Source organism: Vigna angularis, chromosome 10 (assembly GCF_016808095.1).
Source record: "Vigna angularis cultivar LongXiaoDou No.4 chromosome 10, ASM1680809v1, whole genome shotgun sequence".
NCBI lineage: Eukaryota > Viridiplantae > Streptophyta > Magnoliopsida > Fabales > Fabaceae > Vigna > Vigna angularis.
The window spans coordinates 27,790,196-27,808,592 of NC_068979.1; the positions used below are offsets into that span (position 1 = coordinate 27,790,196).

Here is an 18,397-nt window from a genome sequence, read left to right on the forward strand (position 1 = left end):
ATATAAAAATGAACTATTTAAAAATATTCAATATATTCGATTATTATTATGTTATGTTCTTGGAATCTTTTCAAAATTGTTTCTAATAATTAATGATTTGAGATTGATTTGGCTGACTTATTATAAAGGGTTTATAAATCAATCTCTACTTTTCTGATTTGAAGAATTAGTGAAAGACAAGCTTTATAATTTTGTTATTAATTATTGTTTTCACTTTAAAAATACAATTATTATTATACAATAAGCATAGATGTTGGAGCATATTTATGAGATCTTGTTCCCAAGAATTTTCATCCATAGAGTCTCAAAAGCTAAAGAAATTAAAGAAAAGTTGTGTGGATTTGATGCCATGTTAATTTATGGGTGGTTCTCAAAGAAGAATAAAGGATACTTCCTTCTTTGTTCATTTGAGTTAGATTATTCTCAAAGTATATGGTTCTTATGCTTTCTTAATTTCATATAAACAATCATTATAGTTGCTTTGGTATGAAATGATGAAACAAAAACCTTTCTTGTGCTATATTTTACACCCTTTTCACATTTATGCTTCTCAATTCATTTGCCCTTATTAAGATGTATGAATGCATTTTTTCCATCTATTAATCCAAGCTCATTTTTATCCATTCAAATAGACTTGAATAAATTTTGGCAATAATTTACCAATCTTTTTTGGGTGATTAATAAAATAGATAAATTTTAGTTTTAATAAAAAAACATTATTTTTAGTCCAAAATAACATAAAAATCTATTAGATACGAGGATAAAATTAAAAAAGTTTTAATTCTTCATTTGTCATCATTACTCGGCCGAAAAGAAAGAGCAACGTGTTCACTTGTGACGGAACAGGAATCCGTACTTTAGTCTCCACTATCATTATTCTCTTGTTATTGTAGTTTACTTTTTATTTTTTTTTAAATATTAATCCTATATTCTAATCATTATTTTCATACAAATATTTTAGCGAAATAAATTTATATATATATAAAATAAGATATAATTAAACAAAAAAGTATAATTAAGCTAGTGCTTTGTATAACTAGATAAATTAACTGATAGACTAAATTTCATGAAACGAAATATTATTTTGTCTTTTTTCATGTGTAAATAGTTAATTAACTTATTGTCCAGAAAAGAATGAGTAACTTGTTCACTTTGTTGTAATTTAATATCCACTGTATCATTATTTCCTTCATTTATTTTAAAAGTTATTGTAATTTTAAGAAAACCTAATTATATTTAATTATACTATGTAATTAACTATTTTTAGTTTTAACAAATCGTTATTATATTTGGTTATATTGCTATTTGACTCAGCAACCACATAAGTTAGATGAGAAGATATCTTTAATTTGATTATTTAAATATTGTATTTAGTGTTGTCAAAATGAGTAACTAATCGATTCATTATGGGTTGGTCACTTAGTGAGTCAATCCAATCTGACTCACTTATTAGCGAGTCGAAAAAATTTAAATCTGACTCGACCCACCACGGATTGGTGGATTAAACGGGTTGACTCACTATTTCATATTAAAAAATTACAACTTTTTTGTAATTCAAATCTAAATAAATTTTACTCTAAAATGATGTCAAACTCTTAAGAGAATTCAAAATAAAAAAGTACCATACAATCCAAATGTAATCCAAAAGAAAGTACAAAATGTGAACAAATAAGTTTCTAATATTGATAATTTTTGTGTCACTTATCAATTTATAAGATTAGAGTCTTGAATGGATAAATCCATAATATTTTTCTCTCTTGAAATATTTTTTTATCCCCATCTACAATACAATAAAAAAAAGTGTTAATTACAATAAAAAAAGTGTTAACTAATAATATTGAAACACAAAATAATAAATAATTAAATTAAATTAGGTGGGTTGGTAAGCTAACCCAATTCACCATGGGTTCAACCCGGATAAGCCAGGTTCTAAGTGGGTCGGGTTGAAAATTGACCCATATAAAAAAATTACATTTTTTTCAAATCCAATCCGGCTCGAACCCGTGGTTAGCCAGGTTGGTCCGCGGGTTCTAACCCATTTTGACAGCACTAAATATACCGTATGGCTAGTCTTTTATAGGACCGAACTCCACCATCAGTCAGTCTCCTTCCGCAAGCACAATTAGTCTTTCTCAAACCAAGCTCCATCAATCTAGCCAGCCTCCCGTATAACGTAGCTTCTTAATAGTTTGGTATGCATCTATAGTAGCATGGTCGAGCTCCACAACAGTTTGACCAGCCTTTTCCACTGCAAGTTCCACAACAGCTCGACCAACCCCTTTCACAACATGACCAAGCTCCACAACTTCTCAACCGGCTTGTTCAACAACCTGACCATTCCCTCCATGAGTTGAGCATCCTAATGTCTATCCATCAATAGATTAACTCCTTAATACACATTAAGGTACGATTGCGTAACCATTAGGTCAGTAAAAGGTAAAGGTTCATCTCAACTATTATATAAAGGTCTCAAGTATGACTTTAAAGAAACATACACACAACATGCATCTTTAGTCATCTGGATGGTTACATATTAACTTAACTATCAGAGTGTCTTTCGCAAATACCCTCCCACATGTTCTAGATGAGCGAAAGAAAGTGTAGCCAAGCTTCTCAACAGCTCGGCCAACCTCCTTAATAGTCAGTTCGATCTAATGAGGTCCACACATGTTAGAGAGAGAGTATTCTTTTTATTTTTATTAATTGTGGACTAGTGGGGTCCATGGTTAAGGTTGGTAGAAAAAGGTGTGAGCTTGATTATTTGTGGATGTATACTTAGTAAACTGAGGGGGTGTTCTAGAAATATAAAATTAGTGAACATGGGTGTAAACTTAGTAATTTCAGGAGGGTGTTTTAGTAAAAATTAATTTAAGCATATGTTTTGGTTAATTGTCATTTTGATTGGCCTATGTTTTGGTTGATTATTATTGCTCACTATTATATGATATATGACTTTGTAATGTGGTTGTGTGAGCATAAGCCTTGTTATTTCCTTGTTACTTTTGTCGAGGGTTAAAACTCTTTGTATTGCGATATGAAGGGGATGTTAGGTCTCGAGTAGAGATAAAGAATCGAGTGTCACCATTCCTCTTACGAAGGGATAGAAAATGTTGGATGTTTCACCCAATGACTTTGACTCATACTGAATATAGTGTCTCGGTGTGCGTAATATCAAAATTTTTACTAATTAATCCTTTAAAAGTCATAAAGATAGATTTAAAATTGTAATAGAGAACTACTCAAATCGCCTTAAATATTTATTTATATTTGTATAATTTTAAATTGCACAATTATATATATATATATATATATATTAATCCAAACTCATGAATTACATATAAAATTATTACTCAAAAAGAAAAAATAGTTTACACACGATGAGTGACACTTTATTCCACCGTCACCAATGATCACCACCACACTCCAAACACGGCTTACGCTTACCACTAACAACCATTGCTAGTCACCACCGAAACAAAAAAAAAAAATACCTAAACCATTCAACATTCTCTCCCTTTCTATTAATTTTAGTAGGGATATATTTGAAATTTTAAAAAAAAAAACATGAGATGCAAGAATAAATGTCATTTTTACAAATATAAATAATGTTCACGGTAAAATGATAGTTTTTTAGTATTGATAGATTATTTATCCGAAAACAAGATAACTTTAATTTGATCGTGAGAGTGTTTCTTATAGAAACTTTATTGTGGAACCGAAATGGGAAGCTAAGTAATTGGACATCATCCGATCAAGACACACAGATTGTCCGAGGAAGAGCTTCAAAGGCAAAGAGTAGGATTGAATGGTCATGTAGGATTATCCGATCATATAAGAACAATTATATTAATTTCTATTTTAGAAAAATAAAATCAAATAAAAAATAAAAAGTTATAAGAAATTAGAAAAATTATCACAATAACAGTCCTTTTTATTAACATGTGTGTTAGTGGGAAAAAAAAATCATAATCTGTGAGTATAGCTTTGGAAATTCCTGTTTCTCAAAGAAGAATAAAAAACAAAAATAAATCATAAAAAGGAATGTGACAGATGTGATGTGAAGGAATGGATCCTCCAACCAAACATCAGCGTCACCAACTAATAACACTCAATTACTTTAGCATATATTATTTTCAGTTTTATGAATATATTCTTCCAATAATTAACATATGTTTCCACAAATGATTCGTGATTAATTTAAGAATAAAAAGTAAATCATTTATTTACATGTTGATGAAGAATTTAGAAAACTTTCAAATATTTTTTACAAATAATTTTGATTCAGAAAGAACGTCATATATATAATTTTTTTTGTCTTATTTTTTATTGAAAATCTTATGAAAAAAGGTTATTCGACGTGTCTTTGATAAAAATTATAAAATTTATCAAAATATAAATAAAATGAATTTTTTTATGGCGACAACTATTCAAATAACATACTCTGAAGTAATTAAAAAAATAATTCAGCTTTAATAAAGTAGTGACTTTTAATTCGAGTGGAAAAGGTCAAATTCGAAAGTTTAATCAAATTAAGCAATTAAAACTTCTTTAATTGGCTCACTTATTAGATTGATTATCGAAGTTCTCCTTAAAATATTTGTAATTTGTTAATTTGGCATTTAATAAATATTAGGATATTGAAAAAGAAGTAAAACTGAAAGAAATCAAATCCTCAACATGAACTTTAAGCGTAATTATAATTCTCTGTTTAGAATTACAATTTCAGAAATAAAGAAAATATGTAAATTATTTTCATTATTATTTCTATCACTTTTTAGTTAAATTAATAGTTTTGTTATAAAGATTAATAGTTTTTAAGATTTCCTGCTTTAAGTTATTCTAATTTAATTATTTTTTTTTAAAACGAGTCAATATCATCATTTTGATCAAATTAATAATAACAACATTAATACATCAAAAGTTAACTTCTCAACGAAAACACCTTTAATATGACCAATAAGCATCATGTATTAATATAATAGCACTTGTCATAAATTTGATGAAACAAATTATACTAACTTATTTCATGAAATAAGATTGAATTGGAAATAAAATTAGAAATCATCTTTTCAAACAATGGAATCTCCACCAACTTTGCCTTAAACTTTAATCATCAACCAGAAATTAAAAAGCTTTTTTTTATAAGGCCTAAGTCAAGATGGGTAATGATGAAATTTTGGATCCCTTTCACTCACCGGAAATATGTTTCCATCATTGGTCAATTCCAAAATTAAACAACATTTTAGAGGTCCTTAGCATCAGGGGAAAACATACATCTCAATTTCATTACGTATTATCCACTAGGAAGGACCATTACATTACACCTATATGTAATCCTCTACCAATTTTCTAAACCCACTAAAAAAACATAAAGAAGTTTGTGGCTGTCTCCTAACTACACCAAAGAGTGATTAAATTATGATCCGCATTCCATGTGTTAGGGAAAAGTAATCCATAAAAAAATACCCCCATGTTTTAACACTGTATAAAAGATCAAACTTTTGAAGAAAACTAAGTTGAAATGCTATTATTTTTGTTACTTGCAACGTATATAATACACTTAGTAAAGGGTATTATTAAGAATGAGATTTTCAACATATATACATGTTTTCTATATGTAAACTACTTTTCTAACTTCATTTATTATTTTTAGTGATAATTTATTACATAATTTTTACAAAGTGTAGAAAGAAAATAAGTATTTAATTTAATTTTAAAAGAAAACATAAAAATATATTTAATCCTTAATTTTAGAAAAATATATATATAATTTAATGATTTCTTTAATTTAACGTCGTTAAGAAATAAATTTTAAACCTAACTCAACTTCTGATTTATAATATATTATAAATTGATCTTACTTCTAGTCGATACAAGACTTCTAATACACCTCTGTATATATATATATATTATAAATTCGCATCTCAATTCTACTCACCACACATGTTTTTAAGATATAAGGAAAATCGAAAGATTACATATAATAAATTCCTTAAATATGGAGAGAGAGAGAAACCTGTTAAGCCAAAATATACTATCACTTATGATATTTATGTGTGAAGAAAGTTTTAAACTAAGCATTTTGGATGGAGAGATTACATGTTTCAGTGATGTAGGATGCCAGGATATGAACTAGGTACACACAAAAATGGGTCTGAATTGATGTTAGTGGATTACCAAAACGGTTCCACAAATGCTCCTCTACATTGACTATTGTTGACTACTGTAAAAGCATGTACCACAGAAAGCAGGGATGATGATCTGTTCACCATTAATAAATGCATAAACTTTGGAACAGTTTATATAGCATCAACCGCTTCACATAAAACTGACATACATTTCACCAAAAGTCCTCTGCAAAATGGTCTCAGCTTCTTCTCCCCCTTCTAAGGAAATGGTACTATACTGTTATCAACGTAGTTTACTCAATATTTGTTTTCTAAACAACACTCTTCTGTTATGTCATCTTCTTTTTTTCTTTTCTTATTCATGTTGTTGCATGTTCTACACTTGTAGGAAGCTAAATCAGATCAGAAATGGGTGGAGAATGGTCCCTCTCGCAATGCCAAATGGTGGTACTCAACTTTTCACACTGTGACAGCCATGATTGGTGCTGGTGTGCTCAGTCTGCCCTATGCCATGGCATATCTAGGATGGTAAACTGCAACTTATAGCTTTAAGTCTTTGAAATGCCACAAAGGTGGCAACTTGAGCAAAATATATTATGTAACTTAGTTTTCTTTTTCCTTATCTTTGAAGGGTACCAGGGACCTTGATTCTGTTTCTAACTTGGTGCCTGACCTTAAACTCAATGTGGCAAATGATCCAACTCCATGAGTGTGTCCCCGGAACCCGGTTTGATCGTTACATTGATCTTGGTAGACATGCTTTTGGACCAAAGTTAGGACCATGGATTGTGCTGCCCCAGCAACTGATTGTGCAAGTTGGGTGTAATATTGTTTATATGGTCACCGGAGGGAAGTGCCTGAAGAAGTTCATGGAGATTGCTTGCACCAATTGTACTCAACTCAAGCAATCTTGGTGGATTGTCATTTTTGGTGCCATCCATTTCCTCTTGTCTCAGCTTCCCAATTTCAACTCCGTTGCAGGAGTTTCTTTAGCAGCTGCAGTGATGTCACTGAGGTATTTCTTGATTTCCACATGTCTAGGGGAGTTTCCATAATGGTCCTGACCATTCTTTTGTATTATTGAATATCTATCTTTCTGATTACTATGAAATAGATGTTTTGATGCAAGGATCATTTTTGGCCTTAATAAATGTTGGGACCATTGGAAAAGCCACCCATGTCTTCACTTTTCTGGCACTAGCTTTCCATCATGATCACTATATCATTCAATATTTAGCAGATTTGAGGGGTTACTGAGCTGGCTTGGCATTTTGCACCCATGTAAGGAAGATTCCAGGGAGAAATATGATTGGATTCTTCCCAGGATGAGTTATCCATGTGAAAACTGTCCCTGAAGCTCAGAATTTTCAGAATTTGATATGATGAAGCCTAAATATTTTGTAGAAAGATATCATCAAATTTACCCTTTTGGCTATGCTTGTGAACAAGCAGAGCCACATGCATGACTTTTAAAACTTGGCAGAGTCGGTTGAAAAAATCCAACTTTAAGAAAAGATCTTTGCTAGAACACATGGTTGGATGAGTTGAAATAAAATATAGTATATACTATTTAACACTCATTGTTTTTTGTGAATCCAGTGGCTTCTAATTAGGTTGTGTTGAATTCTACTGTTTTCAAAAGCAGTAACTTACTCTTCTGATGCTTTGATTGCAGCTATTCAACTATAGCTTGGGTAGCATGTTTGGCTAGAGGCCGTGTTGACAATGTTAGCTATGCATACAAGCAAACCAGTTCTACGGACTTAATGTTCAGAATCTTCAATGCACTTGGTCAAATTTCATTTGCATTTGCTGGCCATGCAGTGACCCTTGAAATTCAGGCCACAATTCCATCAACCCCTGAGAAGCCCTCAAAGATACCAATGTGGAGAGGTGCTATAGGTGCATATTTCATCAATGCTATATGCTATTTCCCACTGGCACTGGTAGGATATTGGACCTTTGGAAGAGATGTTGAGGACAATGTGCTTATGGAATTTGAAAAACCTGCTTGGCTCATAGCCTCAGCTAACTTGATGGTATTCATTCATGTTGTTGGTAGCTACCAGGTACAAACACAACACAAGCAAGCACATGCTCACACTACTCTAGTATGTTACCTTATTAATGTCGAAACATTGGATTCCAGGTTTATGCTATGCCTGTTTTTGACTTGATCGAGAGGTCGATGGTCAAAAGATTGAACTTCCCTCCTGGATTATCTCTTAGACTTGTCGCTAGATCAGCTTTTGTTGGTGAGATTTTTGAAACCATCTACATTTTGGTTTAAGACCAGAGTTATCTTCCACCTAAAACAATTTTGTGTGAAAATTCTTGAACTAACCAGACCTTGTTAAAATGTTACAGCTTTTACATTATTTGTTGGGGTCACATTCCCTTTCTTTGGTGATCTTCTTGGGTTCTTTGGTGGCTTTGGTTTTGCTCCTACTTCATACTTTGTAAGGCTCTCTTACCATCTCATTCCTCATGCTTATGTCAAACTACCAAATTTACAAGAGTTAATTTAGAACACAGAAGATTAATGTTGGCGTGTCGGTTGTTCAGCTTCCTAGTGTGATGTGGCTGATCATCAAGAAGCCAAAGAGATTCAGCATCAACTGGTTCATCAATTGGGTAATGATTGATTTATTTCAACATTTCTAAGAGAATGCAAAGTTAGATTATCACAGTTCATTGTTGTTTTCTTTTGGAAATTACCCTCTTTTCTTTTGTGTTTCTCAGGGTTCAATATATGTTGGAGTGTGCATTATGTTGGTATCTACTATTGGTGGCTTAAGGAATATTGTTGCTGACTCTTCTACTTATAAGTTTTACACCTAAAAAAATTATGTTATGTTATTGAAAAAATATGTAAGCATAAGCAATTAATCTAGTTGATTAAACCGAAGTTGGAGATTATCTAATTTGTGGTGTCTATCCTCATTCAAGCAGCAAGCCTAGTGTTCTTTCTATCAATCAATTTAGTGTCTTATTGAGATGTTAACTTATTGATATAATATAGAATTTACAATATCTGAATAATAAAGTGAATTAAGACTTGATGTGTACAATACTTTCTATAAGAGTTTAATTTGCTCACCAGAACCTAACATGATCCATGTAAATTTATCAATTAGTTTAGTGTATTTATATATTAAAGGCACATGCCAATTAAACTATATTTTGTTTTCTAATCTTTAGAAGAAAATTTTAATAGTATTGAATTCAGACTTTCATTTGCAAATTCCAAGACTTCGAAAATATTAAAAAGAAGAAAAATAGTTTCCCCATCTAAGAACGACTTTTCCCTTATCGCAACTATTTACCCAAGATGATAAATAATTTGTACATTGAATAAACACTCACTAGTGCAAAAAAGACTTTAGACGTCTGTTATTTTGGGCTTTTAAAATCTGATCTTTGTCCGACGTCTATATCGGTGACGTTAATGAGACGTCAGACCCTTTAGGTCAGACGTCTCTATAGATGTCAGACCTATATAGGTCTGACGTCTTTATAGACGTCGGACCTATATAGGTCCGACGTCTATATAGACGTCCGATTCATACAGGTTAGACGTCTCTGAGGTTGCTCCTGACTAATGGTGATTCGAGTTTATAACTTTATATTTTAGTTGAAGAGAATGTATTGTACATTTTTTTTATTGGATGGTTTTAAAAACGTAGTGGAAGGAATTGGAGGAGTACAAAAGACAAGAAATCACCGCCATAGAACGCCGCCTAAAGACACAAGAATAACTGCACCAAAACCTAACGAAAATGTATTTTAATCGGTTCAAATGAAAGATAATGCATCAAAGAGTGATGTAATCGGAGTAAAATTAATTTAAAACGGTGCAAAAGTGAGAAAACGAACCTAAAAAGCGTAACCCGTAAAGAGAAAACGCGACGAAGATGATGAACAATGAGTGCGCGTAACGGTTGTCTCGCGTTCACGATGTTTTAATGCCAAAATTTAGACGTCGGTTCCCCCAATTAACAGACGTCTAAAGTGCTTCAGAAGTCGGAGTGGCTGGATCAGACGTCTAAACGGAGTCAAAAAGTGACTTTTTAAATTTATGGATTTAGGGTTTAGACGTCGGTCCCCCCAACTAACAAACGTCTAAAGTGCTTTAGAAGTCGGAGTGGCAGGATCAGACGTCTAAACGGAGTAAAAAAGTGACTTTTTAAATATCTGGATTTAGGGTTTAGACGTTGGTCCCCCCAACTAACAGACGTCTAAAGTGCTTCAGAAGTCGGAGTGGCGAGATCAGACGTCTAAACGGAATCAAAAAGTGACTTTTTAAATTTATGGATTTAGGGTTTAGACGTCGGTTCCCCCAATTAACAGACGTCTAAAGTGCTTCAGAAGTCGGAGTGGCGGGATCAGACGTCTAAATGGAGTCAAAAAGTGACTTTTTAAATTTATGGGTTTAGGGTTTAGACGTCGGTTCCCCCAATTAATAGACGTCTAAAGTGCTTCAGAAGTCGGTTCCCTCCATACATTACGTCTAAATAGAATAAAAAATTATTTTTTTTTAACTTTTTCGTTTAGTTTTGGCGTCTATTCGAGGGAGCCGACGTATGTGAGTATTTAGACGTCGGGCCCTTACATAACCGACATCTAAATAGTTGTTTTATTTACGAAAAATGTCACCAGTCATTTTTTACGTTAGATATTCGAGGGTCATACGTCTAAAGGGTGACGTTAAAGGTCTTTTTTGTACTAGTGACTATTACCAGTTGGTTTAAAATAATTTTTTTTTCCAAAGTAATTGATTAAAGGATACCTACTGCCACTTGTATAAATCAATACTTCGTACTTATTCTAATAATTAAATATTACAATTTAATTGTGTTATGCATTTACCATGTCTGATATACGCAGAAATAATTTATATATTTTATAAAGAAGTCTAATTTACCTATTCATAACCCCCAACATCTTAAATAATATCATTTATACTAACGCGGTTACAAAGAAAAAATCATCAATTGTTTAATAATATTCTTTGCAGCAAATATTACTCAATTATATTATGTTATGATTATATTTAGGAAGATTAGAAAACTGATTGATGAAGGCATATTACCTCTGATTTAACTTTTAATTTCGGTTAAATTTTGTGTTTAAAAGATTAATTTAATTAAGATTTATAGTAATTAGGTTTATTCATAATAATTAGTTTTTCATTTGCATAAGATATTTTTTGGACATTCTAATATTTGGAGGTGTAAATATAAATTGATCAAAATTATAAAACACCTCTAAAATAAGGTTAAAATAAGGTTAAAATAAGTAAATTTTGGAAACATTTGTCTTACACTCCTTAATTCACTTATACATTTTCAGCAATGGACCCACTCATAACTCAACCCAATTAAAAGTTGTCATTTGTTCACAAATTTGACCAACTCGAACATGTCATGTGTCAATACTCAATCTTTAAACTTGTCTAATGACAAGTTGTCACGTGTCCATCATCCTCACTAAAAAATCTAACTAACCAGAGTCTACCACATCATTATCTTCATCCTCATATCCTTACACCACACAGCCAGCACCAACGATCACCCCTACACTCACCAGAAAACACTACAAGCACTAGAGCAGGTCCTCCATGCACCTATAGTAGTTAACATTGCCACTGTCAGCCTCACCAAAGATCGTGCAAGACCAACTCTCAGTAGAATTGTGGAGCATATCATAAGTTCAACCCAACTTCTAATCCAAACGCACTGATCACTGGAACTAGCTATAGTTAAGTAGTGTTAATTTGATAGCATCAATGACAACTTATCACTTATATTAGAATATCTTTATGATGGGAACAAAATCAAATTTCAATATTTGTTGTTATTATTATTTTTTGTTGAATCTACATTTTCAAATTCTTTTACGAACTTGAGTGTAGTCTTTTTAAATGAACATGATTAGATAGTTGTTAGAAAATCAAATCTTATTTATTTTGATTAAGTGTTTTTAAAATAATAAAATTTAAAGTATAAATGTTCTAATAGTAAGATACAAAGATTTTAAAACATATTATAAGAGAAGGAATAGGTTTGTCATGCAATGTGTTTTTGTTTTTATCTAATAAGCAGGAACTACATTAAATTGCATGCATATAAGTAATTCTACAAGCTAATGTTGTAATTGACAAACAATAATGAACTTATTTTTGTGTTGCAGAAAGCATTTTTATTTTCACATCCACCAAAAAGATCTCACAAAGTTCAAGTCAATATAAAATATTTCTTAAAAGACATGCTAAAACAACTTCACGACAATACACATTCTAAAGCTCCCTATGACAACTCTAGATGACTATTTGCTTTGTATGATCATATGCTCTTTCCTCATTTTGGATAAAGGATTTATGATCAATGTCTAATGAGCCATGCTAGCTATTAGAATGTTGTTTGGAAGGGATATTAACATTTAATCTTGGATGTATTGCATTTAATGCATCCCTATATTCATGGGTGAACAAACAAAGTAATGAAGATGAAGATTTGATGTGAACACTTTTAAAAGGTAGAAAATTATTTGCAAAGACTATTCTCAACTCAGTTGTTTAAAAAATTTCTATCAATTGGAAGTTATTCAAAACAACGGTGAAAAAAATAGTATGCCCAGATCTTTATCGGAAGATGGCTTGTGTTCAAACTACAAAATAGTAGAGTGATTAAACTTTGAGATTGTCACAATATGTTATCTTTCTTTCTAATGAGTGAAAACCTTTTGATCTCTTGGATCACTCTCATCTTTTTTAAAACTCTTAGTCAAGAGTGGTTGTGTTCCAAACAAATACTCTGTGTTTTAGTAATGAGTAGTTGAGGTCCAAACAATAGTCAAATTTTCAACCAAGAGTGGATGCATTCCAAACAATACTTGATTTTTAGTTAGGAGTGCTTATGTTCCAACAATACTTGAATTTTTAACCAGGAGTGACTACGTGTTCAAATAATATTTGAGTTGTTTTAGTTATGTGTGACTCAGATCCAAATAACACTCACTTGTATTGCATAATGAAAACTTATCATGTTAATCAAAAACTAAATGTAGTACCCCAATTATAGATGAGCTAATATAAACTTACCTTGGTAATTTATTTTCATTTGTTATCTTCTTAAATTGCATGTTATTATGACTCATCTAACTTAATAAAGGGGATGTTGCAAAAAACAAGCTTGAAAAATTATAGACTATGCTTTTATTAATGTTTATAGCTTGAAAAATAAGATTTGGTGAATAATTATTTAATTAGAAAAAATATTATTAGATATTTTATATATTATTTTATATTCTTGGATATTGTTACAAATTAAAATATATCTTGAGATATTATGAGATACTCTTAAATATTGTTATATGTTATTATTTGATAATAATAAGTGAGAATAAAATATTTTATTTCCCTTAGAAATATTAGGTGTAGGGAGAAAGTTTTAATAGAAATCGTCACAAGTCAAGGAAGAAGTGAGAAAGTTTTAAATATTGAGTTTTGAAGGTTCTGATTGAAGAAGTGAAGAGTAAGAGTTAAGAGAAGCTTACGTTCTTTTTCTTGTTTTCTTTCTTTCCTTCTTGTTTTTATGTGATGTATTATGTGTTGAAAGTCCCACATCGACTAGAGATAAGGCCAAATTATAATATATAAGTGGGGTGCAAACCTCACTTTACAAGCCAGTTTTGTGGGGTTGAGTTATGCTTAAAACCCACTTTCTAATATGGTATCAGAGCCATGGTTAGAGCTTATCCTAACAATATTTCTCGTTTCTCGGGCATTTCTATTCCACCCGTTGTCGAACCACTATCGGACCACCCATTTCTACTATCACGCTTGAGATGTCTATACCTCTGCGTGAAGGAAGTGTGTTGGAAGTCTCACATCGACTTTTACACGGAGGTGGAGCGATTATTGGTAAGCATGTGCGAGAGTTACAAACTTGTTTAAATATGTTTTGAAAATGTGATTATATGTTTAAATATGTGATGAAAATGATTATTATTGTTTATGTTAGTTCACCTTTCTATTTTTGTGGTTGTGATTTCTAGACATGATGATCGTATTTTATGTGAGAACATGTCATTTTTTATTTTTTAATAAAGTTTGTTTGGAGGTAGGAACTCTAGTAACATAGGTCCAAGGGAGAATTCTCCTTATTTAATTGAAAGTGTGGAATTGGGTTGTAGTAGTAGTTTTTGGGTAGAAACAATGATGATAGAATGAAAAAGAAGGTGAAATGATGATGAGGTTTCATGGTGAATTTTATGGCCTTTTCTTATTATTATTGTCTTGTTCGGCACAATAATATATCTTTGCTTTTGTTTAGGCAAAATTAAGAGAAAGAAAATAATAATAATGATAATTGAAATATTAATAATTTAAATAATAATAATAATAAAAGTATTAATAATACTTTAAATAATAGTAATAATATTTTCCCAATCATTTGTTTTAATATTCTTATCAATCACATTATTCATAAACTTTAAAATTTTGATGATTTCTATATTTATTCTCAAAACACTTTAATGATTTCTATATTTTTTCTATCAAAACATTTTTTTTAACATTCTTATCAATCACATTATTCATAAACTTTAACCATTTTTTTCTTATTTTCTTATATTTTTCTTTGTAATCCAAATAATCTTACTTTTAACCTATTTTTCTCTTTAAATTTATTTTTGTCGACTTTCAAATTCATCTTTTAATTCAAACAAATGATTGAAATCTCCTAATTGAAACAATGTTTCCAAATTAAATGTAGATGAGAGGAACTCTGCTTGTCGGAATCGAGTGTCAAAGATACACGTGTCATTTCCTCGGTCCACCAATTTTCAATCCTAATTTTCTATTTTATTTTATTGATGTCTTCATTTATTTATTGTAATGAGAAAACCAACAAAAAGGAAAAAAAAGAAAAGAAAGATCAAAGAACTCGAACAATCAAAATGAAGAGTGCGATTTGCGGGAGAATTCTCTCTCCCAACCATGTCTTCAAACCAGGTTCATCTTCTTTCTTCTGATTTCGATTTCTTGGCACTTCGACTCTGTGGTTTCATGTGTATTGTTTTCCTTTTTTTTCCAAAATATTTTGAGTGTTCTCGAGTTTCTGTTGCTCAAGGGAATTGGGATTTGTTTATTATTATGTGGAATTTTCATTTTCTAGAAAGAAACTTTTTTGTTAGTTGAATATGTTGGCTAATGTGAATGGGTAGTAATTGGAAGTAGTTCTGAAGCTGAAATTCAGGGATAAAGCTTTGGTGATTGGATATTCATAAAATTACGATTGTGCTAACTATTTCTAACCGAGCAAACTTATAACGTGACCGATTGTCTTAACAGTTGCACTAGAATGGAAAATATCTTTGTATTGAGGGAACTAAAATATAGTCTATGTGGTTCTATATAGTCTCAAATATTAGGTATATTTATGAAAAACAAATTGATGTGTAATCATAAGTTGATGTTATGAGGAGTGCATGAAGTTTTGAGGTTTCACCCAGATAAACTCTTCCAAGCAAAAGAATGATGTTATTGTTATTGTTTATATAAATTCATTGACATTGGTTTTCTAATTTTTTTTGGATATGATGTTCTATGCGTTCTTTTCTTTGTAGAAAGGAGGAATGACTATGACACCTGATTTCTTCACCTTTATAAAACTCAATTATTCAGCCAGGCTTGGTGACAATGTTATCCGGACTAAAGATTTGTCACTTTGTATGTTTGTCAATCGCAATTTGGAAGAACATATCATTAGAAGATAGTAAACATCATTACTTAAATTTGAGTCTTGGATATGTGAGTTCAAAGAGAGAGTGACATTGATCAAATAGTAGATTTTGTAGGGATTGAATTCTTTGAAACTTATGTAATGTTATTAAACTAGCTCTGCATATTCTACACTGGTGTTGGCATGTTTGGTTTCAATTCTCTCCTTCCCATCTTATATGTATTGATCATGGTCTGAAGGGAAAAATAAAACACCCGAACTAAGTATTAGTAGTAGTCTCCACGAACTACTTTTAGTGACTAACATCATTTTATTTGTTTGTTTAACAAATTTTGTTTATCATGCAATAATCTTGTTTTACTTACCTAATTCATTCATGTTTATCTTCACATATTTTTATGTGTGAAGTTGTTTGGAAATGGAATGTTTATGTGAGAAGAAAATATGAGAAGAAGAAGTTAGTGGTTGGGCGGTTTTGAGTAGTTAGTCTTTTCTATAGGAAGACTATATATAGGTGGGGGTTCCTCTGTCCTGGGTCATGTTTTTGTTCTGTTTGAGAGAGTAGAGAGGATTGTTAGAGTGGTGTAAGGAGAGATACATTGTCCCTTGGCATTGTACATGTTGTTTTGCCATCCTAAATCAATAACACGAGGTCTTTTCAGTGAATTAGTTTGTGTGAGTTGCAATTACTATGTTTCTTCTATCAAGAAACGTAACAGAAGTATAAAATTGTTCCTGAAACACTGGTCATTTTATAAATTCCTATCTCATGATATGTTTTTAGAGATAAGTTGATTAATAGGAATTGTTAAATCTGCCTACAAGCTTGTTACCCGATTGGCATCGGCTCAAGTCTTTTAAGAATTTTGTGTAATATGTTGAACTCAGACGTTCAATTGTCACCATACTGACTACCATTCTTGCCTATCAAATACTTTCAACTCATGCAGTTAACATATTAATTCTTAGATCCAGAAAATTATTCGTTGGTACGTTTTGCAAAAATTTGAGAATAGTTGGAAGATTTAATACCTGCACTTTTTTTTTCAGAGTCTTTGTTTTCATTTCTTTTGCTAAATTCAATGTTTATGTTAAATGTGTCTCCCTCTCCCTATGTATGGAAGATCATGTAGTTTTTCTTATTTAAGCATATTTTGTGATGCCTTTAGAATCTATGCCTAATAAATATTCAAGTCTCAAGAGCTTTTTATTTTCTTTATAACCCATACTATATCTCATTTGTTTCGTTATCTACTTTGTTGTATCAATGAAACAATGTTGTATCCTATCCTATTTATATGGTTAAGGGCTTCAACTGTACATATTGAAGATTTGCATTACAGGGGACACACCTTCATTTTGTAAAGGACCATACTCCAATATTTGCATACCCGTGGCTGTATTGGCAGCAGTACCTGGTAAAGGAGGAGGGTTGCTTGAAAAGCCGGTTATTGAGAAAGTCGCCCCTGGCCGTGAGTCTGAATTTGATTTGAAGTAAGCAGGAGTTTTGTCTACTTCAAATTAAGATTTTCTAGTTGGACAAATTTTGTTTTGCGACTTTATTTTTCTGCATGAGTTAATAAGGAAATTTTCATTTCAATAAGTGAAAATAAATTGTAATATTTGAAGTTAGTTTACCAATAATCAATGAGAAAGTGATAATTTTTTCAAAGGATCCTTTTGTTAGTAATAAGGGATTCATTTTTCAAAGGGGTTGTCATTTTCATTAAAAGCCAGTCTAAAACAGGTGAAAGATCTTGGGTAAGAACAATGGTAATAGATTCGCAGATTCGCATCAAACTAGTATTTTCCTCATTTTCTTCAAAAATAATGTCATTTTGAAATATGAACCTATGTTTATGCCGTAACCTGCTCCCTAAAAAAGGAACTAGGCACCCAATTATAGTGCCTTAGATGCTGAGTTGTTCATTCATGCGTTTTGCTGAATTTTCTGTGATATCATGTATAGACATGTAACTATTTCTTTCCTTGCAGAATAAAATGTAAGAACATATTTGATTCTGGTTTTTCTAAGATGTGCAGGAAATCACGGAAAACAGCACCACCCTATCGTGTAATATTGCACAACGACAACTTTAATAAACGGGAATATGTTGTTCAAGTACTGATGAAGGTCATCCCCGGAATGACCCTTGATAATGCAGTTAATATCATGCAAGAAGCGCATTACAATGGATTGTCAGTAGTGATTATCTGTGCACAATCTGATGCTGAAGATCATTGCATGCAGCTAAGAGGCAATGGGTTGCTCAGTTCCATTGAACCTGCAGATGGTGGCTGCTGAGCAACAGTTTCACTTATCGTTGGATTTTATGCTATTGAAAGGTGAGATGGAACTATTAGCAGGTGTACATAAATTCTCATGTTGAAGACTTACAGAAACCAGAAAAAAAAAAACATCTTTTGTAAAACTTGGCCTCATGATTAAGATGATCGAAACTATGATTAAGACATGTGATAGTTGTGATTTTGAATAAAGATTTGCACAACATATCTAACTAA

At 31.5% G+C, this 18,397-nt stretch overlaps 2 protein-coding genes across 3 annotated transcripts; both read left to right on the plus strand.

Moving 5' to 3' along the window:
- Positions 1-6,024: 6,024 nt before the first annotated feature.
- LOC108335313 (lysine histidine transporter-like 6) lies at positions 6,025-9,199 on the plus strand. The gene is made up of 8 exons (XM_017571303.2): positions 6,025-6,397; positions 6,517-6,656; positions 6,760-7,143; positions 7,804-8,197; positions 8,278-8,383; positions 8,496-8,587; positions 8,694-8,762; positions 8,871-9,199. Exons 1-8 carry the CDS (start codon positions 6,362-6,364, stop codon positions 8,967-8,969), a joined length of 1,320 nt encoding a protein of 439 aa, XP_017426792.1. The 5' UTR covers positions 6,025-6,361; the 3' UTR covers positions 8,970-9,199.
- A 5,828-nt stretch (positions 9,200-15,027) lies between these two features.
- LOC108334718 (ATP-dependent Clp protease adapter protein CLPS1, chloroplastic) lies at positions 15,028-18,397 on the plus strand. 2 transcript variants are annotated; one of them, XM_052870106.1, is made up of 4 exons: positions 15,037-15,144; positions 15,759-15,861; positions 17,218-17,368; positions 17,918-18,397. In XM_052870106.1, exons 1-4 carry the CDS (start codon positions 15,130-15,132, stop codon positions 18,177-18,179), a joined length of 531 nt encoding a protein of 176 aa, XP_052726066.1. In that variant the 5' UTR covers positions 15,037-15,129; the 3' UTR covers positions 18,180-18,397. The 2 variants fall into 2 exon arrangements, with proteins under 2 accessions (XP_017426128.1, XP_052726066.1); XM_017570639.2 differs by lacking the exon at positions 15,759-15,861 and having other exon boundaries at positions 15,028-15,144.

Bases quoted from the DNA above. Each gene is read 5' to 3' on its own strand.
- LOC108335313 (XM_017571303.2), top strand. From the start codon at position 6,362: ATGGTCTCAGCTTCTTCTCCCCCTTCTAAGGAAATG. The intron at 6,398-6,516 runs GTACTATACTGT...CTACACTTGTAG, and splicing joins CTCCCCCTTCTAAGGAAATG to GAAGCTAAATCAGATCAGAA. The intron at 6,657-6,759 runs GTAAACTGCAAC...TTATCTTTGAAG, and splicing joins GCCATGGCATATCTAGGATG to GGTACCAGGGACCTTGATTC.
- LOC108334718 (XM_052870106.1), top strand. The intron at 15,862-17,217 runs GTATGTTTGTCA...TTTGCATTACAG, and splicing joins GACTAAAGATTTGTCACTTT to GGGACACACCTTCATTTTGT. The intron at 17,369-17,917 runs GTAAGCAGGAGT...TAAGATGTGCAG, and splicing joins GAGTCTGAATTTGATTTGAA to GAAATCACGGAAAACAGCAC.